The sequence below is a fragment of the Mytilus californianus genome, unplaced genomic scaffold (assembly GCF_021869535.1).
Source record: "Mytilus californianus isolate M0D057914Y unplaced genomic scaffold, xbMytCali1.0.p SCAF_1, whole genome shotgun sequence".
NCBI lineage: Eukaryota > Metazoa > Mollusca > Bivalvia > Mytilida > Mytilidae > Mytilus > Mytilus californianus.
Genome location: NW_026262581.1, coordinates 108,601,668 through 108,628,665, shown reverse-complemented (window position 1 = coordinate 108,628,665; position 26,998 = coordinate 108,601,668). Strand labels below are relative to the sequence as shown.

General features: G+C 31.3%; 2 protein-coding genes across 11 annotated transcripts in view; one reads left to right on the top strand and one right to left on the bottom strand.

Moving 5' to 3' along the window:
• LOC127729966 (protein DENND6A-like) overlaps positions 1–26,471 on the bottom strand; it is a 31,750-nt gene extending 5,279 nt beyond the window's left edge. Inside the window, exons 1-15 of the mRNA XM_052237968.1 lie at positions 26,299–26,471; positions 17,751–17,789; positions 16,353–16,395; positions 15,178–15,287; positions 14,537–14,617; positions 11,211–11,316; positions 8,202–8,281; positions 7,606–7,668; positions 7,016–7,071; positions 6,338–6,398; positions 5,725–5,786; positions 5,228–5,323; positions 4,193–4,287; positions 3,748–3,810; positions 2,948–3,012 (exon numbers count right to left, since the gene is read on the bottom strand). Coding sequence (XP_052093928.1) covers positions 2,948–3,012; positions 3,748–3,810; positions 4,193–4,287; positions 5,228–5,323; positions 5,725–5,786; positions 6,338–6,398; positions 7,016–7,071; positions 7,606–7,668; positions 8,202–8,281; positions 11,211–11,316; positions 14,537–14,617; positions 15,178–15,287; positions 16,353–16,395; positions 17,751–17,789; positions 26,299–26,454 — 1,176 coding nt within the window. The 5' untranslated portion in view covers positions 26,455–26,471. The remainder of the gene's footprint in view (positions 1–2,947; positions 3,013–3,747; positions 3,811–4,192; positions 4,288–5,227; positions 5,324–5,724; positions 5,787–6,337; positions 6,399–7,015; positions 7,072–7,605; positions 7,669–8,201; positions 8,282–11,210; positions 11,317–14,536; positions 14,618–15,177; positions 15,288–16,352; positions 16,396–17,750; positions 17,790–26,298) is intronic.
• Positions 26,472–26,636: 165 nt separating this feature from the next.
• Positions 26,637–26,998, top strand: part of LOC127729897 (sarcolemmal membrane-associated protein-like) — an 83,401-nt gene continuing 83,039 nt past the window's right edge. For all 10 annotated transcript variants that reach the window (XM_052237872.1, XM_052237845.1, XM_052237852.1 and 7 more), the window contains exon 1: positions 26,637–26,690. The gene's annotated coding sequence lies outside the window, so the exon portion shown is untranslated. The remainder of the gene's footprint in view (positions 26,691–26,998) is intronic.

Here is a 26,998-nt window from a genome sequence, read left to right as displayed (position 1 = left end):
AAATAACAGTAATATCTAATAGTCTATGCAATATTTTAAATCAAATAATTAATTTTGTATTTAGTGTCTTAAATTTGCTGTAAAAAAAAAAATATATATTTCATATTCTTTCAGACACAAATCCTTATATCCTTTTATCAAGAACATTAACATGAAATTTAAAACTGGTATTTAGGGGCAAGGAATTTGGTATTACACAATATGCCAAATACCATAATGCATTGCAATATATGACCATGCTATGGCTAGGACACACCCTTAAGAGACTTATTATCCAATAGTATGTGGTGACAAATATCAAATTTCCATGTCTGAAGATAATAAGGTCCTAGAGGTTTAGATGTTTTCAAGATAATTCAAGTTTAAAATATAAATACATATGTAACACTTCCAAACGTGTCCTTCCCCCCAAACGTGTCCGATTCCCCCAAACGTGTCTATTCTCCCCAAACGTGTCCTTCAAATCATAAATCGCCCAAACGTGTCCGATTTCACATCCCCAAACGTGTCCGATAATTGTAATTCGCCAAAACGTGTCCAGATAAAAACGCCACAACGTCTCAAAACTCTTAGCGCCAATATAACTCCGTGAAGTCAAAAACGTTTACGGCAATTATATACGATAAAAGACGTCGAGTTCGGTTGAATTCTTAAAAAATCAAAGTAGCTACCCAAAGAAATCTGGAGGAAAGTTTAGTAATCCGTATCGATAAATGTCCAAGACAAGCTACACTCTGCATAGTCATTTCTGCTTTCATATAAATAGACATCAGGTTAAAAAAGAATCCCACAATAAAAAGTTATTTTTTACTTGCAGCGGAATTAATAATTTTTTATATAAAGTTCAGATAATTTTAATTTCACAATTAAAAATTTAATACATTTTATCATGTAAATTTTGTTGATGGGAGTTTTTAACGACCTTGACTGGCTATACAGCCATCGCACGGTCCGTAAATTTTCACGGTGCTTCACTGTTAATAAAGTGTTAATTTATTAGCATTAATTTGTTCAACGCCAGTTATTTTTTATTAAGCATAATTGCAAGCTAAATTTGCAACACATAATTAACTATTGAATGTTGATTGCTTAATGTCCAGTGGCAAATATGTCATGCGTAATTAGAAAAAAAAACATAAACATTGCAATTCATTGGTTTATACGTGTCCGTAATATTAAATGTTGGCCAAACGTGTCCGATTTCATAACCCCCAAAACGTGTCCGATAATTGTTATTCGCCAAAAAACGTGTCCACTGTTTCACGTCTATTAGCGCTAATACATGTATGTACATGTTAACGGCAATTCCATGATGGGGGACACATTTGATGAAGTGCTTATTTATTAGCATTAGTTTGTTCAACGTCGTTTGTTAAATTGCAAATGTAATCAGTAACACATAAATTAAGTTTTGACTGTTGCAAGTAATTCATGCATATTTAAAGCGAACAAACACATCATTTTAGTACAGTTGAATTAATCGTTTACTAAGTGAATTATTTTGTACAAATAAAATCTAAGACGATGCATTTTCATAATAATCCTGTGTTATACGGCGGGCTTTTTGCAAAATTGACTTCCCTTTTTTCAACAGTTCTGATATTTTAAAAGCTCTCCAATCATTAACTGGTTTTCGGGTGTTTTTTTTTAGGTTTCGAGCATCACTAAAGACACACAAACGAGAGACTTAACGTCCAGTGCCAAATATTTCATGCATTATTTGAACGACATCATGTTAACAATTAATGATCCCCAAGAATAGAAGTATGAACACCATTGGTCTTCCTCCGGCCGGCAGTAAAACCCTCGCCAAAGTGGGACGTCCGTTAGGCTGTGCGGGATATACAAATTTGCAACCACGTCCGGTCAGAATGGGGACGTTACATCCGATGCCTCGTTTAAAAAGAGTGCCACGCTCTTTGCACGTTAAGAACCCTTGCAACAACTCTTCGAGGGGTCCGTAGATGACCTGTTGCATGGCAAAATTTTTGTCCCAATCCAATATACCCTCATTTCCCGTGGCAGTTTAAATTTCTTCGACCTTCATCCCGGACGCCTCTATTACAGAAGCTGCCTATTTTATTTATTGTTAATTTGTTCTTGTCCTGAATATGCATGAAATATTTGCAACTGGACGTTAAGCAATCAATTAACAATCAATTAATACTGTAGATAGGTTCTATTATTATACAGGGAATTTATGATTGGGCCTAAATTTTTACGGGTATTCGGGATTAACACTAGTTTGGATATTAATAATATTTAAGAGCGAGTAAAGACCGTTTTTTTATCACTTCAGTAAAACACTTCTTCAATCTCAGTTTTGTATTAGAGGCCGTTTTAAATAAAAGTTGCGGAAATCTTAACTGCCACTAGAAAAAAATCAATAGGGACAAAATTGTTGCCTTCCGAAATACAACGGATGGCACCATGAAAGAGTTGTCAGAAAGGTTTTAATCTGCAGAGAAAGGGACTTTCTACCTACACGAAGTATCTGATTTAATATCCAGAAATTAACTGAGCGTGGCTGCTTACATTTACATCCTACATAGCTTAGCAGACGCCCCACTTTAACCGTTATACTGTTAAAAAAAGACCTATAGTAATTTTTTTTTTTTTAATGAAATAGTATAAAGAGTTTACGTTAATGAAAAAGCAATAACCAAATAACGTACGTATTTATAATATGGACACGAATGATAGTTCATTTAAAGAAAAAAAATGAAGGTTGATATGGACACGTTTGGGGGATTGGACACGTTTAGGTGTTTATTAAAAAATGGACACGTTAATTTGGGCGTTCATACAAATGACACGCTTTGGCGCCCTTTTACATTAAGACTTGTTTTGCAGTTCAGTGACGTCATGTGGACACGTTTGGGGGAATCGGACACGTTTGGGGGGAAGGACACGTTTCTGAGTTTTACACATATATACATGTTCTTACCTTAATCAATCTCTTTAATATTGCCTTGTCTTTATTCAAAAATGGTTTATACCTTGTATAAACACCTAGAAAAAAATAAAGTATTCACTTACTGGAAAGAAAAATATTACCAGTGAATTATAGTAATTAACGGCAGTTTTAGGTATAGTGGAATTCTTGACGTTTACAGAGTAAGAAAATGTGATTTATATGAGAAAACCTTGCTTTGTATTAAATTAAAGTCTTAGCAATATCTTCAAAACATAAGCTCACCGTCGTTCAGTGAGACATTCAATCCTACATGGAAACATTATTATAATCCTTAGCTAACAAGTTTTTATAGAGTAAGCAGCAAATGTTAATCTTAAAGTCATTGGTTTGACCCAGCTGGGGATCTGGACCTCATTCACTCTAGTCTCAAGATGTATAACTCATACTGACTTCAAACTTTTAAACCCCATAATTAATATTACAGGTAAATGGAAATCACAAATTGTGTAATCTCTTTTATAAGCCTGTATTTTCTAGAGGACTGAAACTTATACATTCTTTCTGAATCAATTCTTTAATAGGTTGTATAAATGATTTATGACCTAGTTAACCACTGAGAGGTGCATATCATATTTCTGCAGTGTACCCTCCTGTCAATTTAACAACTACAACATGAATTAAGAACATTAACCATTCAATTCTGTATTATATGCTTTCATAAAAACAAATTTTTGATCCTTCAATACTTGAAATGCTGAGACAATGATTCTATTTAGCTATACTTCAAAATTTAATGCTGTACATGTACTTGAATAAATTTCATTATTTACCTGGTTTAGAATCTAATGTCTTCAAACTACTTGCTTTTTTCAATTTATTGAAGCCTTTTGGTGCTGCAATAAAAATTAAAAAAAAATATCAAATATTTTTAAATGAATGTGTTCACAAATATAAATTTCACACTTAGAAACCTCTTTAAATAAAACCTCATCATCAGCTGTTATTTGTTATATTTTTCTTCTATCCAAAAATTAAGTGTTATTACGGACCTTGGGAAGTATCAACTGTACTCATTTACAACTTGGTTAAGACTTTTTGGTTTGGCAGTGTTGCTGGGTTTCTGTCTGATTCATCAAACTACTTCTCTTTCTCATATGTAAAACATTAACTGTGCATAAATTAACATAAAATGGGCAAAAAAACCCATCTTGCTTTTACAAATGTCATATATATTTTCTATCACAAAAACAAGACTGAAAGATTTTGAACTCTTACTTTGAGTCATCATTTCACCAATTCTGATGATATGTGGCCAGTGCTGTAAGGTTTTGGCAAAAAATGGATTTGTGACTCCTAATATGACTGATGGTCTGAAAAAAATGAAGAAAAACATACCACAATAAGTTTTATATGTAGAGTGGGGTGCTCATTTTCGCCATAATTTTCCATGTTTTCTGCAGTTTATGTTCAGACCTTTAAGTTTTTGAAGTATACTGATATTTCTATATGAAGATAACATCAATAGCAAAATATTCTTAGCTTGAAAACGTGTTTCTCTGAAAAAATTCATCTGAAAAGTTAGATTAAAGGCTATTTGAAATTTCCTGATGTTTTGTCATAGGGGGACACATATTCGCCGTTTTTACACATCTATTTAAAATCAAATAACTGCAGCTTTAAACAATATTTATCAAATCAATTTCATTATAGATGAATAGCAGAAATTTCAAATGTGTAAAGAACTGAAATTTAGGGCAATCAGTCAAAGAGTAACTAAGAAATACTTCTTTGAAATCTTTTTTTTCATTCAGGAAATTGGCTGAAAATCGTTGTCCGTTTTTCAGTTCTTTGCGGTAAGTGCCGAAATTTTTTCTAAGTTTAAAAAATAATCATATTTGTTATAAAAATATAATTTACCAGCATATTTCTTTCATTTCAGCAATCCTTTGATGTTTCTACACCTCAAAATCATAAAACGGCGAAATTGTGTCCCCGGCGAATATGTGCGCCCCACTCTACATGACTAACAAAGTGCATTCATAGTACAATGTATAATCTAATAATTTCAGAGAAAGCAATTCTAATGGCAATTAAAACAAAATTTCATTTGACAATATCAATTCAATTGTAATGTCAATATAATAGACAGTGAATGCCTTCAGATTACCTGACATGGCAGTATAAAATAATTTTCAGATTCTTTTAACATTAACAAATACTCAAAATTTAAATCTATTTAATTTAATTCATTGATATTTCTATAACCAATTCATTTCACAAAACAAAAACTTTCAAAATTTTCAAACTTACGGTGCTTGTGTTTTCGTTGTATACTCTTTAAATTCGCTGTCATGAATTGTGAAGTATGGTCGGTAATCAGAACAATATTTCAGTGGACTAATGAGACTAAAAAAGAAAAGAAATTTACAGTATGTATGTTTTGGGTAACTAAATAGCTTAGCATCAGTAAATACTAAGTATGTGTCAAATCAGATAGGAACTTCAAGCTAAGAATTGTTTCTAGATATGCTTTTGTATGGAGAGATTCATGGATGGGGAGTTCCTTGGTATTAGAATTTTCATTGAAAATCTTTGTGAAAAATTGTTCAAAATAGTTCAAATAAGACTGGAACTACACCCTCCCCTAAAACAAATTCGGCTAGAATTACACCCTCCCCTAAGAAAATGCAACTCTCCTTTTTTCAAAAGTTTCTTAATCCAACCCTGTTCCTTTAAACACAAATATGCAGAAACAGCACACTAGAAAGAATTTGCCACAGCAATTACAATTTGATTGTTAACCTTACCTTATAAGTGCTTGAACTGTTGAGGATGTAACTGATGGCGAGGCAGCCATCGCAACTAAAGGCTGTAAACAAATATAAAGCTGTCATTATCTGTTCACTTGCATAACGGTATAAAAATGTTTCGTCATTTATAAATATAAATAGTAAATAAAACAGAACCGGTTAAATTTCCTGAACTTAATCAATATCATAAGTGAATTCAATTAAAGTTTTACAGAGTAAACAAATATTAATTCTATATTAACTACCCAAATATGATATATTTATAATAAAGGCAGAGTTGTTGCTTAGTTTATTCAGTTGTTGAATGAAATTTATTAAATAATCAAATGAAATGTATACAGTTTGGGTTTTGCTTTTTGTTGTACAGTGCCCTATAGCTATTTACATCCTCTTCCTTTGGTCTCTGGTGGATAGATGTCTCATTGGCAATCATTACACATCTTCTTATTTTTATAAGGATAACATAGTTCAAGTAATGTTCAAATTGACCAATTTGATTTAGAGGAGAACATAATAAAAATGATCTTGCAATGGATGATCATAAGATTTTAATAATAAATTTCTAATAATAAATATTGTAAGTATCGATTAAAAGTAACAACATACTTACCTCCCCTGTTAGTACTAATTCCCACATCATTTGTATATGAGGTAGAATTGACTGGAAGCCACTGAAAATATAAATAAATCTATCTTTACTAACAATTCAAAATAATTTCAAATAACATGTTTTGTTTTGATCTACTTATATAAAAACAAATCCATAATCTTTAATATACATAATCCTGAATAAGCAAGCAACAATCTATCGTTTGATATGGAAAAAAAATATAAAACGTTTCTTGCCTCTCATCATAAAAATATAACCATAGTTTTATTACAATTGGACAAAGTAGGTCAGCGGTAAAAGGTTCCATAGTCTACTCTTTAGGACGCAAAATGATATTTAATAATTTTCGGCAAAGCAATAAAATGTTTTAGGTTTATCAATCAAACTTAGGGTTGGTCGGGAAGCCGGCAACAGATATATTTCTGTCTTATTCTAATTTTATTTGACTTAAATAATCATTTCAATTATAAACATTGCTTTTCACAATTTATATTTTTCAGAATCTAAAAGATTGTGGCCAATTACATTGCTTGAACACCATATATTGAAAATAACATTACACTATTGTATCTACAATGTTAACCAACCACAAAATGTTTTTTGTGAATAGTTCGGGAAACAATACCTACAATGCATTAAATTTTGAAAAATGGTAAATTGTTAATACAAGAATATTACCTAAATATATCAACTTCACACAGAGAAGGTAGAATCACATGGGCAGGTATCATTGGCTGAAAAATAACACAAGAAATTGTTTCTGAGTACCTAACACATTGAAAATCAGAGTCATTCATATCAATCTTAATGAGATTTTTGTCAACTTTGTATGCTTACTTTTCTTCTTTTCCATGATTAATAAGTTTTTTAACCCAGTGGTCAAACAAAAGTGGTCAAACAAATTTAACCTTCTTTATGAACTCATTACGTCATCAACTAGATAGATTTGATTTTTGTTACTATGAACCAATTATCAAATATGTTTATGCTCTAAACTTATTAATAAATAAATACAATTGTTTCAGATAGATCATTTTTACTTTAAAATGAATTCAATTGTTTCATAAGATCACCTTTATGTCAAATTACAATGTACATACATGTATTATTTTTCATTTGTATTATAAATGTACACTAGATACATTTGTACTACACTTAACTCTATGTTAAATACATCTATAAGATCATAAGACAAAGGACGAAAATAAAATACTTCCAATTGCCTCATATTTTAGTTTATATAACATAAAACATTACTAGAAACTCACCACAACAGGAGATTTATTTGTAACTTGACCTAGAACTTTATCAGATCTAGAAGGTATTCGTACCTACAATAAAAGCATTGGGATCACCACAACATGCAACATGCAACACCAAAATAAAATACAGGGTTACAATTAACAACAAATATCTAATATTTCAATGGAATTTTTTCTTGAAAATGTATGAATAGAATGTCAAAACTATTTTTTGTAAAAAAACAAGCATACAATACAAATCAAAATATAATTTGTTTACAGTAATTTGATTTTAATAAAGCATGTAAATTTGAATACTTCAAACCAAATAAAATTTATGGAAAAAAGGTATATATATAACCATTGGTAGTTAAAATTTCAAATTCTTCTAAGAACTAAATTTCACTAATTCTGCTAAAATGAATAATACCAAGATCTAAAATAAATGAAAATTCACCTCACTCTAAAGGAAAACAGATAAAACATGCAGGGACTGGACAAGCCATTACTCTTTTTTCCATAAAATATGAACAAATTGATTTCTACTCAGTAGCATGTAAGTTTTAGCCCTAATCATAAAGTAAATACAAAAGTATGGTGCAATGTTTGGCATGCAATATTACCTGTAAGACTGTCCCAAATATAGGCAGATTGACAGTTTCACCAGAGCATGGAGCAGGCCATTGATCTATGTCATGACAAGCTGGAATGAAACAGTTTAACACTTAAATAATCTTCCTAATCATGAAAAAACCACTAAAGCCAAAATAAAAGTTAATTTATCATTATACAGTGAATCATGAGTATACTGGCACCTATTATATCTTCAACCATGTCCATTCTGGATCAAAAAAATTTATCTCAGATTTTCCAACAGAATTAACATCATTTTTTTAGAAAAATCTATGGATTTGTAATTTGAGATTTGATGATTTTAAGACAAATTTAGGACCAATTTTTGCCCATTTTATATGCTTCAATACAATCTTCAGTAACATTTCAGGAAATAAAAGGGATAAATAAATGCATCAATTTTTTATTTTCAGTTAAAAGTTCAACAGACAAAAGTTGAAAATCAAAGGGGGGAGTAAAGTCATCAAATCAGAGATGATGTGTTGTGTTGTGTTGTCGATTCGGTCCTTGCTCACAAATTATTCCTTAATTGTTGCTAATTTTATTTATTACAAGTTGATGTCATATATGCCTTATTAAGAAAAGGGGGGAGGGGGTCTCACATACATTTTGTAGTTGGTCCTATTAGGTCACCACTCTTTTAGGAACCAATAAACCAGTGAAAAGTAAAAACCTAATATGGCATCCCAGATTGCAGAGATATTAAAATGATGGATCCACATATTGCTTTTCATGTGATAAAGTATTCATTATACAATTTTATTCTTTTAAGGAGCTTTCTTTCATGACAAATTTAGATTTAATTTAAATATTATTGCCTTGTGGAAAACCACATGCAATGATAGAAATGATAAAGGAATTAATAATAAAAAAAAACATATTTAATCATACAGAATTTCAAAGCACTCTCAACCAATATGTCTATCCAGCATATTTGATCATATTTGTTACATAAAATGACAATATTATAAAATTACCCCCACCCTTTTCCAATAAAATGATATAAGAATTTTATATATTCAGTTTACTCTTTTTCTAGATAATATTCATACTTTAAATGAGTTTTAATGACCCTGCTATCTGAGTTGTTTATCTAACTATCTATAAATAACCAGACCGTGTTGTCTGTAATTGAGGTGTTCCCGAGTATTTTCCCGCCAAAAGAGCACATGTGAGATGGTTGTCAACAAAACATGTGGTCAGGAATTCATTTGTTTTCTGGAATACTGCTTTTATTAATTTAGTTTGGATATATACATTACATTTAAGGTACAGTAAAGCTTTCGTATTTATAGAATAGTTTGCAAACACATTTTACTTTTCATATTGAAGAAATTGTGTCATGATCGTTCATTGGACCTTGTTCAACCACGCGAGACAATATAGATAATGCAATCAGCTGTCAATGTATATCCCGTAAGGAAGTGTTAACACCATATAACACTAATTAGATTTATTATTTGCCACTAACATGATAATTGGATTAGGGATATCCAGAATTTATCTTCAATCTATTAAATTTTCAAGTGTGGCAGACAACAAAATAAGTGTGGCACTGGGAATTTTAGCGTGGCACTAGGAATTTTAGCATGGCACACAGCCAAGCTGAAATAGGTCATGGTGATCCCTGCTACAGACATATGAAGCATGGACCACATGAAATGGCAAAATATTACAGGTTCTTTCGTCAAGTACATCAGGGCTCACACTACTTCAGAATCATAGGGAGAAGTGACTTCTCTTTTTGAAACTGAAAGGGAGAAGTGGTGAGATTTGAAAGAGAAGTGCTTGTTCGCTCGCAGCGCTACAAGGTTTGGTTTTTACTACATGTATAATACAAAGGGCCATATGTATCTTATTTTTTTTATATTGTTTAATTTGTACCTGGGTATACAATTAAAGTAACAGTTCAAATTCAAAGTTGTTTAATTTTATCATATCTAGTTGCACAATCATATTAGTCCTGTTGTCAGAAAAAAACAATTAAATATCTGGCAATAATAAAAAAGATTTTTTTTTATATCAAAAAGGAAAAGAAAGTTGTTATATCAATTAAAATTCAATTAAAAAACTACTCTATTATCATGTTTATATATTTCTCATTTAAAAGATATATAAATTTAACACAGTTAAGCTTGGACATAATATAATTATATTAGTGTAATAGTCCCAGAGTTTAGCAACTTTAATTTATAAATTGAAACAATGCATATACATGGAACTATATACATTAATCAAGTAGATCTAACCAAAAGTATGTTAATGCGTGTGGAATGCGTAATTTTTCCTTTTGGGATCAATTTTCTTCTGTCAGCTGTGCCATTCATGCGTCCGAAGTCATTATTGTAAGAATCAGGATTTCGGTCATAGCTGGTCTGTTTCAAATGAATCCAACTCTGATCAGTAGTTGTACAATAAGTTGCCCAATAATTTCAATTACAGACGAAGAAAATTTACAAAAATAAACGATGTTTGACACGCTATTTGGAAAGGAATATGACGTTTTTAATGCAATATATGGATAACAAATTTACTGCAGGCAAATTTCATCACGTTCTAATGAAGTAACAAACTTATTTTGCCGAAAGTTATAATGATTTGATGTACGCTCTCGAGTAACAAGTACTGGAAGTGATAAAAAAATTGTCTCTATGGAAATAACATGCAACCAACTTTAAAATCAATGCTCTAACCTCTTTTCTAAAGAAAATTAATTGTTTATGTCTTTGAATTTCTTTACTTTTAAATGGAAAATTGCTGTTTCATTGACTTGGTAAATATTGAATATTGCCGATGACGAAAGCGACTGAAAGCGAGTATCGTGAACAACAGGGCAACTAGATTTCGCTTTTGGTAACATGTAATCTAAAAATATAAAGGTATAAAATAAACTAAAACAGAAACTGGTAACACAGGATTCTAGAAGTATTGAATTGTGTAGAAGTAAAAGAGACACCAAATTATTTATAGTATATTGTGATAAGCTTATAAATATTTACCGGCTTCTAAACTTGGTTCACCATTGTCAAAGTATTCTGGTGCTAATATTGATATGAGCTCGGAAAATAAGGCAACAAATGGAAATCTGGATATCAATACAACCGACTGTAAGATAAATATGGATATCAATACTACTGACTGTAAAATAAATATGGATATCAATACTGCTGACTGTAAAATAAATATGGATATCAATACTACTGACTGTAAAATAAATATGATAATGTTAAATTGTACAATCTACATTTTCATACAAAATTAAATAAACCTTTCAAAGTATATGAATCTTTAATAAATTATTTAACAATAAGGCATTTTAAGAATTAATCTAAATGGTATCTGTAATCACTGATTTTCTTATAACTAAACATAAAATCAGTTAAGACTTACAACAAGCATTTATTGTTTACATTCTTTATTTTTAAACTGCTAAAACATTGATCTAATGTCTCATCGATGTATTCTATTTTTTCTCCATTAAAATGTTGTAAATAATAAAGTATAAATAAACTGTTATCACAGAGATATGTCTCACTTTTTGTAATTTTGATAATGCAAATATTGAAATTAAAATAGCAATACTTTAACATGTAAGTTACCCGGTATGCAAATATTCAAAGTGGATGAACCATGATTGAAGGTACATTTCTAAACAATCTCCATGGAATGAGATGTGCCAATGCTAATACAACTGCATACCAAATACCATTGACTTATTATAAGTCGTTCCCTTTAAACAAACCTAAACACAAACATTAACTTGTAAACTATGTAAAAGTTTCAAAGTCAATGAACCATGATCAGAGGTGGGGCTATATAATCTCCATGGGAACGATACTTGCAAATGCCAATAAATTTGCATACCAAATATCATTGACTTAACATTAGCAGTTCATCTTCAACTGATCTAATCACAAACTAATACATGTTAACTAAGCAAAAGTTTCAAAGTAAATAGACCATGATTGAGGGGTCGGGGTCAAAATATTCTCCATGGAAATGAGATGTGCTAATGCTTATACAACTGAACACCAATTAACATTGGCCTACCACTAATGGTTCCCCTTGAACTGACCTAATCACAAACTAATACATGTTAACTTAGCAAAATTTTCAAAGTCTATAAACCATGACTAAGGGGGCGGAGCCAAATAATCTCCATGGAAATGAGATATGCCAATGCTTATACAACTACATACCAAATATCATTGACCTACCACTAGTGGTTCCCCATAAATTGACCTAATCACAAACTGATACATGTAAACTATGAAAAGTTTCAAAGTCAATAGACCTCGACTGAGGGGGCGGAGCAAAATAATCTCCATGGTAATGAGATGTGCCAATGCTAATACAACTGCATACCAAATATCATTGACCTACCACTAGTGGTTCACCATGAACTAGACCTAATCACAAACTAATACATTGCTGACGCCGCCACCGCTGTCGACACTGGAAACAACATACCTATGTCTCGCTTTTTGACTCTGTCAAGGGGAGACAATTACATTAAATCACAATAAATAATATAAATATAAAAACATATATCAAAAACATAGGTTTACTAAACAGATAGGGTAATACTTACTTAAATAGAAATATAAACACATGGTAAATATAAGGCTTATTTACAGATGATGCAAGAATAATACTCATATAGTAACATGAAAAATTGTTCAGGTGATTTTGTATAACAGTATGTATGATATAAACTCAAACATAAATACACAGCAAGAAAAGGAAAAAAATAATTGAAAATGATCTTCTCACTTAATATGCCATATAAATATTCTAACCACTTCCTGTATAACTTACTGACATATCTTGAATAATTGGACCAAACACACCTGATGGAATTGCATTTGAGAAATCTGTGTATAAATTTCTTTCAATTGCTGGAGAATGGAAAACATTATAGAGCTGAGCATGAAATATGTTTTAAAAAAAATTATTATGAAAATTTTACAATCAGTTGAGACAATTACTAAACTCTAACAGGCCCTGATCTCTGCTGCCAGAAAAAAACTACTTAAATCTTAACATTTCTGTGTTTTACATTGTTTTGAAGTCCCCATAGTGACCAGGGCTTCCAAAACGATGTATTTTCCAGCCATGACCGATAAATTATAAATATGACTTGTTGTGCCAAACCTGAAATGAACATTTAACGTGGGTTTGCCATTTTAACATAGTTCAGAAAAAAATGAAGTTTTTGCGATTTTTTTGACCTGACCTTTAGCTTTAAAAAGCCACATTTCCGGTCATAAAAGGGACATGGTGAATAAGTACTAGGAAAACAAACCCTACTTTAATACCCTCTCATTACAATCAAGGTTAATTAGTTGTTAGACAGTTGAAATTTACCTGTTCAGGTGACAGGTAAACTAATATGTACCGGACATTGATCGGTCTATTTGAAGTTATTTTCATAAATTTCAGAGGGTTTGCATCTAATCAATTTAATCAAAAAGATTTAAATTATCAAAAATATGCATATAAATATGATTTGATGAAAAATTTTAAAAGGTAGTTATAAAAGTTTTAAGCGAAAAAATCGTCAGGACAACAATGTTTAGACAAAGTACACACATGCGCATGTGTGCAGTTGTGAGATTTAATTATGCATCCGAATTCTTCATAAATGCTAAAATTATCATTGATATCTTTATCTAACGTTCATTTCAAGTATTTTCTTGAAGAAATACGTTGGAAAGAGTTACTTAAACTCTATTGTGCTTTGTAAACGTACACAGATTTTTCTATGGTCCGTGTTTTACCATTGTTAAGTCAACATCCAGTATAAGAAAATGTACCTTCAAAAACGAAAGTAAAGATTTTGACAACATAATTTTGCACAAATAAAGATTCTAAGGCAGATATTAGTACGCTAATGTTGCACACTTCGAATGATGCACTGTCAATTTAACAGTTTACGTCAGTACATCGAATTTGTATCAAAAGTCAAGTTTAATATCGTTTTTATGTCAATCATTCATTGTTTATATGATGCCCAACTTATTAGCATGATTGCCTTTTGTTACGTAGTCTTAAGGGATCAAAATCGGGATAAGACAAAAAATGTCCGGCTGGCACAAATATTTTTTGGAAGCCCTGATGGTGACTTATAGTTGCTAACCTTCTATGTCATTTGGTCTCTAATGGAGAGTTGTTTCATTGGCAATCATACCACATCTTCTTATTTTTATATTTATGGCTTCTAAAATAGGCATTCAGAAAGACGAAGCACCAAACACCATGGGAAGTGTAATTGTGTCCATAAATTTTGCTAATTAAGAAAATGAATGACAGTATTTTTTGTCACCTTCTGAAAATATCCTCTTCTAATTGACTTGTCTTTAGTCTGACGGAAGTACACAAACCCACAGTAATGAGCATTGTCACCCTACAAAGAAAGTAAAAAACAAGTATTAAAGAATATAATGCAGACACTTTAATATAAATGAAATTTATTTCAGTTTTACTTACAGAAATATAAAAACATATACAGATGCATATTTCTAAAAGAACACTTAAACACTTTTGTCTTATGTCAATTCTTTTTTTTATTATTAAATATAACATTAGAATAAAAATCACAAAATTATACTTTAAGAAAATAAATACATTGTACTATCAATATCTTAATGATTTTTTTTTTATTTTTAAGTCATATGAAATATTTAATATGAAAAGAAAGTCTTAAGAATACTGGATGTAGAAAATCTCATGAAATACCATTACTAAATAATAACAATGTCTTCTATTGTTTCTTTTTATGTGAAAAAGACTAAGAGACTATTTCAACTCGTATTGTAACATTACTTATTATTTTGAGAATTTTACAATATGGAAACTCTAAACTTGCTCTTTTAAGACCAAAATCATTGTTGAATTATTAAATGAGCGTTTCTTTTCTCTATATCTAACTATAACATAAATTTTTTCTTTATAATTTCAATGTACCTGTATAGAAACTGGCAATTCTTTGTTGATTGAAATAAACGATTTGTTGCCTGGTTTTCTGCCAGGAGACTGACGTATTCTAAAATTAAACTGGGTATCTCCCATACAACCTGAAACAGAAACAGCAAAATTTATTTCTGAAACTTATATGAGAATGACATCAACTTTGTGTAGAATCTCATAGTATAAATAAAATGATCATGAAATTTAGTCGATGAAGTTTAATTGTTTAGCCACCAATCGAAACTATCTGACGTATTATCTACATGTAACAGATTTCTTGATGTGATCAATGGTTGTCTTCAAACTAGTAATGTATGACATGTATACTGCAGTGAGACTGTCTGAACAATTATGAAAAGCAGATTTCTTTGCCCTATAAAGGCTGAATTTTGATGATTCTTTTTCCAAAATTAAATATTTAAAAAAAAAAACACTTAAAAAAAAACCTAAAGATTAGCTCTTCCTTACCTATATTTGTAAAATGATAAAATTGGATACTTTTTTATGTTTCATTCTGAATACATATTATTGGTATCCACTAAATAAAACCACTGCACCAAAATGAGATACATAGATGTAGGCTATATACAAAAAAAATCAAAGATTATCAAAAGTACTTGTTATTAGACCTAATTAGAAAACTTAATATGTGTCTTTCTTCACAATTTTCGCCAATAGTTACAAATGACTAAATAACTGTGAATTCACATTAGCTAAAAAGTTTGGTTCAACTTGGCAAAGTAGTTCCGATACAAATGATAAAATTGTCGAAGTCTCACGATGAATGAAGAGATATTTTTACTTATAATTTACAGGATACTGTTAAAAAAAAGTTAAACTTCTGACTAAAAATAAAGTAAAACAAAATCGTGATTATTTTTCAAGTTTCGAGTTTTCTTAATCTTCAATTATTTGTGTTCTCAAAAGTACTACAGTTATGACGGTCAGACAGCTACACTGTTCAAAAATTTTGAGGAAAGAAGTCAAAATTGAAAGTCTCAATTTTAACATTTTTTTGCACAAAATTGACGAAGTGTGCAATCTGATGGCATAATTGATAACATACGAACAGAAATCAACATTTCCCTCACAAAAAAATGAAGGAGAAAATTTGGAAGGGAAATTTTTTAACCCCTAATTTTTATCTTAAACAAAATGCTCATACACTATACCTGAATTAGAATCTGGAAAAGACAGGTAACAGATGTTGGCTTTCTGAAAAAATAAAATGTCGTAAATCTAAATAATATAAAAAAAATTATGTCAATAAAATTTTACCCTGCAATTTTTCTTCACTTTTAAGGTTGAGGAGTATCACAATAGCAAATAATTTTATTATTCAAATACATGTTATGTCATTGCATGTTTGATTCAACAAATGTAATGGTGTCCTGCCTTAGCGTAAATATTCAATGTCATTGGATTTTTTGTATTTTTCTTTGGCTTGGTGTCACCTCTATCTTGAGCTTTCCGTTTTGTTTTTTGCTGTTTGTATGTACTTGTTATGTGCATTGCTTAATTATTTTTCACACTTTATCTACCAAATTGTTTTTAGTCAGAAATTGTATATCACTACAGGAAGTAAATAGGATACTCTTTGAAGTGATTTATATAATACAGTAAAAACTGACTAAACCAGACCCTGTGTAAAACAAAACCTATCTCAGTTGAATTTATGTATCAAAACAAGCAGTGAACGTTCTTTACATCCAGCGTTTTCTTCAAATAACACTTTTTCCATATAGGACCTAATTTGTAATACATTCTATATTACAAAATCTATTCAGATAGCACCATTGCATTTAGAAATTAAACCTGTGTAAACTGAACACTTGTTTAACACTAAAATAAAAATGTTTCATCAAAAAGGGTTTGATATAGCCAGAGCTGTTACAATAATTTTTCTAAGTTAACAGTTAGGTCAATTAAGATTGACATGAAAGAGAAGGTTCAAATTTTAAAAAATTCACCTCTGTCTTTGTTGTTGATCATCCCAGATAACAATCTTAACTATATCAGTGCACTTCCAAACAAGCAAATAGACAAAACTAGTGACATACATATATAATTAAGTATAACAAATCAAAAGATATAACCAAAAAAAATATAGATATAACAATAAGGAGATGTGGTATGATTGCCAATGAGACAACTATTCACCAGAGTTCAAATGAATTGGATGTAAGCAAGAGTTCTGTTATGCATAGTGTCAGACATATACATGTACATGGGAAGTATTGGAAAGTTTATTTCAGTGTACCTGTTAGTAGATTTAATGGTGAACATAGCTTCATCCAGGACTCATCCTTATTGTGGTTAAATAAATGATAGCAAGATCATGTTTATCACTCAGTGGAGAAAATTTCTGCCATTTCTGGTTTGCTTCTGTTATTTCCACAGATGAGTGATAAAATGTCTCAACCAATTGTTGCCTATGGTCTCCGATAAAGAAATATGTAATTTTCAAAATTCTAACATAACAACATAAGAAATTTGAGGCTATACATTTGTTAATATAACTGTTTTTCTATCTTATTTATATTTGAGGGGATATTTTGTTCTTGACTTACCTCAGCATCTGTTAACTTGACATGACTTGGATAAATAAGCTGAAATAAATAAAAAAAATCTTTAGAAAGATATAAAAAAAACACATAACCATGAACATGTAGCATTATGCCAATTTGCTTATTTTCAATTTTATTCTGAGGCAAGTTACAGGACCTTGTTGGATTGTGTCTCTGCCTTTGCAGCAGGTTCCAAACTGGTTTCCACTTTTAAGTTTAACTGTCATAGTGCTGGTATTAACTATATATATATATTTTGGCTTTATATGAAATAATTAATATAGTTATACTACACTTCTAAAGTATGCTATTCCATCCAGACCCTTATAAATCTAACTTCAAATTTAAGGAATTACACAAAGTAAATTCAAATTCACTTATTTCCACCCCTCTCTTCCAAATATCATTTAGCAATCAATTTGTTTATTGCTACCAGCAAAAAGCTTGAGTCCAGGAAAATATTCGCAACACATAATGTTCTTTTTCAAAATATTTTTTCTAAAAGGGGTCATTTGAATAAATGTTAGATTTTCAATCGGACTGAGCAGGGAAATGTTTACATGTAACATACTTCAGTCTTCGAGAACATGAGTTGTGTATTAGCTGTACTTGGCTTTGTTTTAGCTAACAGTATTTGTGCGTTGTCTCTATTGTTTTAACGTTAGTGGTTTCTCTACTTCGTACCGATCTTTTGCGCTAGACTGGTTTTTATAGTTCTTATGTACTACTGTAAGACCACTGTCACACGTTGGGAGGGAAAGAGGGTACACAAGGGCGTACCATAAGGGCGCTCACAAACATATACCACCGACACATTTTGAATGTGCCTGTCCTAAATCAGGAGCATATAGATCAGTTGTTGTCGTTGATTCATGTTTGTCATTTTTTTTCTACGGAAATTATTTTGTTATAAATAAGTTAGTTTTCTCGTTCAAATTGTTCCACATTTTCACGCTGAGAACTTTTATAGCCAAATATACGGTATGGGGTTTTCTCATTATTGGAGGCCGTACGGTAAACGACACTTTCTTCATTTATTATAAAGTTTCCATTTTAAAAAGAAATGTTTTTCATCATCTGAATCTTTACCAACTAAATAGTTGTCAATAATTATATTCGATGTTCAATATAACAAGAGTGCACACGCTGAAATGTCTCGCCTTCTTTACTAATCATTGATATTATGTTGATAGTCCTAAATATAAAGCTTTATTACAACTGTCACATAAACTTAACATTTACCAAGTAAACTAAACATTGACCAATGAACCATGAAAATGAGGTCAAGGTCAGATGAACCATGCCTAGGCAGGCATGTACAGCTAACAATTCTTCCATACAACAAATATAGTTGACCTATTGCTTATAGTTTAAGAAAAACAGACCAAAACACAAAAACTTAACTATAACCACTGAACCATGAAAATGAGGTCAAGGTCAAATAAAACCTGCGTGACTGACATATAGATCATAAAATATTTCCATACACCAAATATAGTTGAACTATTGAATACAGTATTAGAAAAAAAGACCAAAACTCAAAAACTTTACTTTGACCACTGAACCATGAAAATGAGGTCAAGGTCAGATGACACCTGCCAGCTAGACATGTACATCTTACAATCATTCCATACACAAATATAGTAGACCTATTGCATACAGTATAAGAAAAACAGACCAAAACACAAAACTTAACTATAACCACTGAACCATGAAAATGAGGTCAAGGTCAGATGACACCTGCCAGTTGGACATGTACACCTTACAGTCCTTCCATACACCGAATATACTAGACCTATTGCTTATAGTATCTGAGATATGGACTTGACCACCAAAACTTAACCTTGTTCACTGATCCATGAAATGAGGTCGAGGTCAAGTGAAAATTGTCTGACGGGCATGAGGACCTTGCAAGGTACGCACATACCAAATATAGTTATCCTATTACTTATAATAAGAGAGAATTTAACATTACAAACTAGAGGCTCTCAAGAGCCTGTGTCGCTCACCTGTATTTACTGATGCTTCGGAAATCATGTAAAATAAGGTTAAAATCATAATTAATAGTATTAGATATTAGATATTATAATGATATCTAAGATAATAACAAAAAACTGAATTCAAGAATAAAACCCCATTGAAATTGATCAAGAAATAAGCAATTTATAAGAAGTATCTTCTTTTGCACAATACTGTGCAATTGAATATTTCTTGCTATTGCGCAATACTGTACAATTGACAATTTCTTGCTATTGCGCAATATTGTGCTATTGGATATTTCTTGCTATTGAGCAATACTGTGCAATTGAAGATTTCTTGCTATTGCGCAATACTGTGCAATTGAAGATTTCTTGCTATTGTGCAATACTGTGCAATTGGAAATTTATTGCTATTGCACAATACTTATTATATAAAAATTTACACATCCTGTTTGGTGTGTATCTCCTACCATATCATTATTATTTGCTTTTAAATATAAATCAGAAATAACCAACTTAAAATGGAAAATTTTAAAAGAAAAAAAAAAGGAAAAAAAAGAAAAAAAAAGAATCCCCCCCCAAATTTTTTGAACCCCCTTATGATTCATCACCCCCAAACTCAATCCCAGCCTTCCCTTTGTGGTATGGTACATTGCAGTACAATTTCAGAGAGATCCATACACTTGAACACAAGTTATTGTCTTGAAACTAGAAAAATGCTTATTTTTGGCCCCTTTTTGGCCCCCAATTCCTAAACGTTTCAGGCAATTACCCCCGAACTCAATTCCAGCTTTCCCTTTGTGATATGAAACCTTGTAGTACAATTTCAGAAATATCCAAACACTTACACACAAGTTACTGTCATGAAACTAGAAAAATGCTTGTTTTTTGCCCCTTTTTTGGCCCCTAATTCCTAAAATTTTGAGGCAATTACCCCCAAAATCAATTACAGCCTTCCCTTTGTGATATGGAACCTTGTGGTACAATGTCAGAGAGATCCATACACTTACACACAAGTTATTGTCTGAAAGTTACAAAATGCTTATTTTTGGCCCCTTTTTGGACCCTAATTCCTTAACTGTTGGTACCATAACCCCCAAAATCAATCACAACCTTCCTTTCGTGGTATTGAACCTTATGGTAAAATTTCATGGAGATCCATTCACTTAAACTAAAGTTAGAGTGCGAAAACCAATGTGTCTTCGGACGACGCCGGACGACAAAGACGACGACGCCAACGTCATACCAATATACGACCAAAAAATTTTTAATTTTTGCGGTCGTATAAAAAGTAATACAAGGTTACCCCTGCGAAATGCTGTCCTATAAAAATCTTTTCTATCAGGATATCCCAGAAGTCCTGGGATATCCTTAAAAATCCCAGCACTGGTCATTTTGTAAATCCTGATATTTCAAGTGTCCCAGGAAGTCCAATGAAGTCCTGAAATCTGTTGTCCTGATATTTCAGGAATTTCCAAGACTTTAAATTTGTTTCATGAATTTCTAGGATATTTCAGGACTTACAATATTTGATCAACACAAGATTGCACAATACTGTGCAATTGAAGATTTCCTGCTATTGTGTAATACTGTGCAATTGAAGATTTCTTGTTATTGCGCAATACTGTGCAATTGAAGATTTCTTGCTATTGCGCAATACTGTGCTATTGCTCAATACTGTGCAATTGAAGATTTCCTGCTATTGTGTAATACTGTGCAATTGAAGATTTCTTGTTATTGCGCAATACTGTGCAATTGAAGATTTCTTGCTATTGCGCAATACTGTGCTATTGCTCAATACTGTGCAATTGAAGATTTCTTGCTATTGCGCAATACTGTGCTATTGTGCAATACTGTGCTATTGTGCAATACTGTGCTAATGTGCAATACTGTGCTATTGGGCAATACTATAGTGTTATGAACTGGCTGTTTTGAAGAGTCGAGGGCCAATACAGCTGACCGAGAATCTATAACAGGGCCAATACAGAAACAGCCAGTTCGTAACACTTTTATTAGATGATTTTAATTCTTTTAATTAGAGTAAACTTAGAAACTTACCGTGAAGAAGATACAGAATTTCATATCTAAACTTGTCTTTTCGCATTCACGTCTATAGATTTTTTGTCAACATTAATTGTCAGATGTAATTTCTGATTTCTCGTCCAAGTACTTAATATTATGCTATTACAATTCATTTTATCTAGCAAATATAAAGTAGCTGGGAATGATAAATCAGACAGTTTCTATTCTTACTCTTGAATCGTCTGCGTTCTGATGATTGATCAACGGAAATGAAACAGTGTCAATAATCGAAAGTCGTACTTGAAAAGACTTTGAAATATTTCTGTTTCAAGACGTCAAGACGTTACATAACACCGAACATCATTTTTTTTTTCAAAACTTTTTATTTTATGATGTTTAGATTCAGCATATCAAAGAACCCCAAGAATTTAAACAAAAAAGCCTCATCAGCAACATTTTTATTAGCAAATTTCCAATGAAGTTTATTAAACTAAAGTTATTGGCAACTTTCCAATGGAATTTATTAATAATAAAGTTTTTGGCAAATTTCCAATATACATAATTTAAAAGCAGTTTAGGTGAGATAAACAAAAAAGCTTCATCAGCAACATTTTATATTGGCAAATTTCCAATGAAGTTCATCAAACTAAAGTTATTGGCAACTTTCCAATGGAATTTATTAATAAGTTTTTGGCAAATTTCCAATATACATAATTTAAAAGCAGTTTAGGTGAGATAAACAAAAAAGCTTCATCAGCAACATTTTATATTGGCAAATTTCCAATGAAGTTCATTAAACTAAAGTTATTGGCAAATTTCCAATGGAATTTATTAATAATAAAGTTTTTGGCAATGTTCCAATATACATAATTTAAAAGCAGTTTAGGTGAGAGAAACAAAAAAGCTTCATCAGCAACATTTTATATTGGCAAATTTCCAATGAAGTTTATTAAACTAAAGTTATTGGCAAATTTCCAATGGAATTTATTAATAATAAAGTTTTAGGCAAATTTCCATTATACATAATTTAAAAGCAGTTTAGGTGAGATAAACAAAAAAGCTTCATCAGCAACATTTTATATCGGCAAATTTCCAATGAAGTTCATTAAACTAAAGTTATTGGCAACTTTCCAATGGAATTTATTAATATAAAGTTTTTGGCAAATTTCCAATATACATTATTTAAAAGCAGTTTAGGTGAGATCAATATTCAAATGAGTTTCAATTACCAACCTTACACTGCCTTTTAAATTATGTTTTGTACTTAAGTAATTATAATTGTCCATTAACCTGGAAACCCTTTTCCCCCCTTTTTTGCACCTTATTCCTTAACAGTTTGAGCCATAACTCCCAAAGACATTTCTTACCATCCCTTTGTGGTATTCCAATATCCAAAATCTAAATACATGGTTATATTCAGCATATCAAAGAACCCCAAGAATGCATTTTTTGATGAAATCAAATAAAGTTCAATTTTGGACCCTTTAAACCTCAATGTGGACCAATTTGATAACCGGGCCCACATATCAAAAATCTAAATACATGGTTAGATTCAGCATATCGAAGAACCCCATATATTCAAATTTTGTTGAAATCAAACAAAGTTAAATTTTAGACCCCGCTTTGGACCAACTTGAAAACTGGGCCCATAATAAAAAAACTAAGTACATGTATAGATTCAGCATATCAAAAAACCCCAAGAATTCAATTTTTGTTAAAATCAAACTAAGTTTAATTTTGGACCCTTTGGATCTTAATGTAGACCAATTTGAAAATGGGACCAAAAATTAAGAATCTAAATACACGGTTAGATTCGGCATATCAAAGAACCCCAATAGTTCAATTTTTGATGAAATCAAACAAAATTTAATTGAACCCCAATAGTTCAATTTTTGATGAAATCAAACAAAATTTAATTGGCCCCTAATTCCTAAATTGTTGGGACCAAAACTCCCAAAATCAATCCCAACCTTCCTTTTGTGGTCATAAACCTTTTGTTTAAATTTCATAGATTTCTATTTACTTATACTAAAGTTATTGTGCAAAAACCAAGAAAAATGCTTATTTGGGCCCTTTTTTAGCCCCTAATTCCTAAACTGTTGGGACCAAAACTCCCAAAATCAATCCCAACCTTCCTTTTGTGGTCATAAACATTGTGTTAAAATTTCATAGATTTCTATTTACTTATACTAGAGTTATTGTGCGAAAACCAAGAAAAATGCTTATTGGGCCCTTTTTTGGCCCCTAATTCTTAAACTGTTGGGACCAAAACTCCCAAAATCAATCCCAACCTTCCTTTTGTGGTCATAAACCTTGTGTTTAAATTTAAATTTCATAGATTTCTATTAACTTATATTAAAGTTATAGTGCGAAAACCAAATGTCTTCGGATATCGACGACGACGACAACGTCATACCAATATACTACCACAAAATTTTTGGGGTCGTATAATAAAATCCTTCGCTGAGCGCAGCTGGATACGACCCCAGAGGTCCAACCCTGAACAGTTGGGGCAAAAATGGACACAATATTCACGCTTGATACAGGTTTGAATTTGGATTGTAATTAAATATTTGACACATAATAGGTTTCTGACACAGAATAATTGTAGTCAAAGAACTTAGAATTGCTTATATGATTTGAATTTATATTCAATTTTTTGCTTTTGTGCAATACACTATGTGAATTGACCCCCCCCCCCCCCCCAAAAAAAACAAATAAATTTTACCCAGTTTTTTTGCGTTTGTGCAATACACTATGCTGTTGAATATTAACCCCCCAAAAAAATATTTGAAGAAATTTTCTTTTAATTTCTGAAATCTGAAATGAGAAAAATTGTCCCCCTCCAATTTTTTTCACCTCCCCCTTTCCTTTATTCAAAAAAATAATTCTTTCCCTCAAATAATGGTCAGTATCTCAGACAATCATCATTTCTTAATACATAATTTACAAGCAGTTTAAGGGAGGTAATCAAACACTGTTATTTAAATTGATTTTGATTTTGATTTGGATTACTTCCCTTACACTGCTTTTAATTTGTCTCAATTGTCCTTTAACCAGATAAACCCTTGTTTTTCCCCTTTTTTGCCCCTAATTCCTAAATGGTTTGAGCCATAACCCCCAATGTCAATCCTAACCATCCCTTTGTAGTATGGAAACTTGTGGTTTAATTTCAGAGATATTCATACACTTTAACACAAGTTATTGTCTGGAAACTAGAAAAATGCTTATTTGGGCCCCTTTTTAAGCCCCTAATTCCTTAACTGTTGGTACCATAACCCCCAAAATCAATCCCAACCTTCCTTTAGGGGTTATAAACCTTGTGTTAAAAATTTATTGATTTCTTTTTACTTATACTAAAGTTATTATCCAGAAACCATCTGTCTTCGGACGACGCTGAACACGTCAACGACATGATACCAATATACGACCAAAAATTTTATTTTTTTCTGTCGTATAAAAACAAGTCACCAAAGTTTCATGAAAACTGCTCAAAGTATTTTTGATTTATTGTCCGAAAACTGGAAAATCCCCCCTTTTATATGAATAAAGTCCAAATACTACAAAATGTAAAATCAGAAATTTGTAAAAATTGAAAGGGAACTTATAGATAAACAATTTACCAAAGTTTCAGGAAAACTGCTCAAAGCATTTTTGAGTTATGGTCCAAAAACTGAAAAATCCCCAATTTTTTTATGAATAAAATCCCATAACTTGGAAACATAACATCTAAAGTTTACAAAAATCGAAAGAGAGCTTACATCGATAGATATAAACAATGCACCGAAGTTTAATGAAAATTGGTAAAAGCTTTTTTAAGTTATTGCCTAATGTGCTGATGACGGACAGACAGACAGACGCCCCATATTTCTATGTCCCCTGCAGCGTTTTGTGCTCGGGACAAAAATGTACAAATTAAGGATAAACATGTGTATCAACATGTACAGGCATTACTATTTGAAGATTGAAGATTAGCAATTAATCATATCACTTCATTCTTATAAATACAATTTTCTTTCCCCCAACAAATTTACATTTTGATATACCAGAATTATATAAATACATGAATCTTGCAACTAAATAGCAGTTAATACTAATGACATACTTGAAATAATACTAAGGGGGAACAGACTCTTGAGTCTTGGTGAACATGTTATATGCAAAACAGACTCGATACCAACATTATACAACAATCTCAAGTTGTTTTTTAATGAATAAGTTTAACCGGTTAACCTGAGGTCAATCAGCGTAAACGAAGTCATCAAACAATCGGTTCTTACTGTGACTTAATAACATAAGCATTGTGTCATAGGAAATTTACGGGAAAGTGCACACATTCGGAAGTAGTCTATTTTGTGCCAATACAATGAGTTGAATGTTCCTCCTTTCATGCCTTTACTCCATGGTGATACTGAGAAAGGAGGCTTATACAGAGCATACACACACATCCTACCCATGCGTCAAGTTCACTGAAATCAGTATCAAACGTTTATTTTTTATCTGCTGTTTATAAAACGAAAAGTTCAACGACAATTTCCAAGTGTTCATACCTCCATGGCCTGACCCAATTCCAGATCAAATGTAACAACACAAGCGCAATATAACCAATTTGAAAATCTGTCCCATGGTAACATTGTAGGTGACTGTGGGCCATCATCTGGCGACTTTTCTCTAAGGAAGACAGGTTCTTCTTTCGTTCCTGCCATTTTTGGCAGGTGTCCTTCACCTTTATTGTTGTTAGTCTCGAATCAAAAATTAATTATTTTCAGTTCTTCTGTTTCCTAAAAAAACATTACCAACAGACTAACTTTAATTATTGATTTTATAACCTAGCATTACATACTTAATATCACACGGATGAAAACAATAATATTCTTTGGAGATTAAATCACAGTAAAATTTTAAGATGGCTGTCTCCTGAAAGGAAAGAAGAAAATGAATGGTAAGATATCAGCTTAATTTGAGATGTTTTAGTTGATTAAAGACATTTTTAATATTAAAAATATGAACATACGTGGAAAAATATTTAATAGCAACATGATAATCTGTCACTGTTGTCTTAAACTGGTAAAATTAACCTTTACAAGAATTGTTATGGTAAGGTGCTTCCCTATTGTAGTATTGAGAATAATTTCAATAATAAATATTTTCAGTTTAAAGACTAAAAAACGCGTTCCTGGTGTATTCGTGTATAGTTATTACATGAATGATATAGAAAGATGTGATGTTACAACTGTCAAGAAATATTTT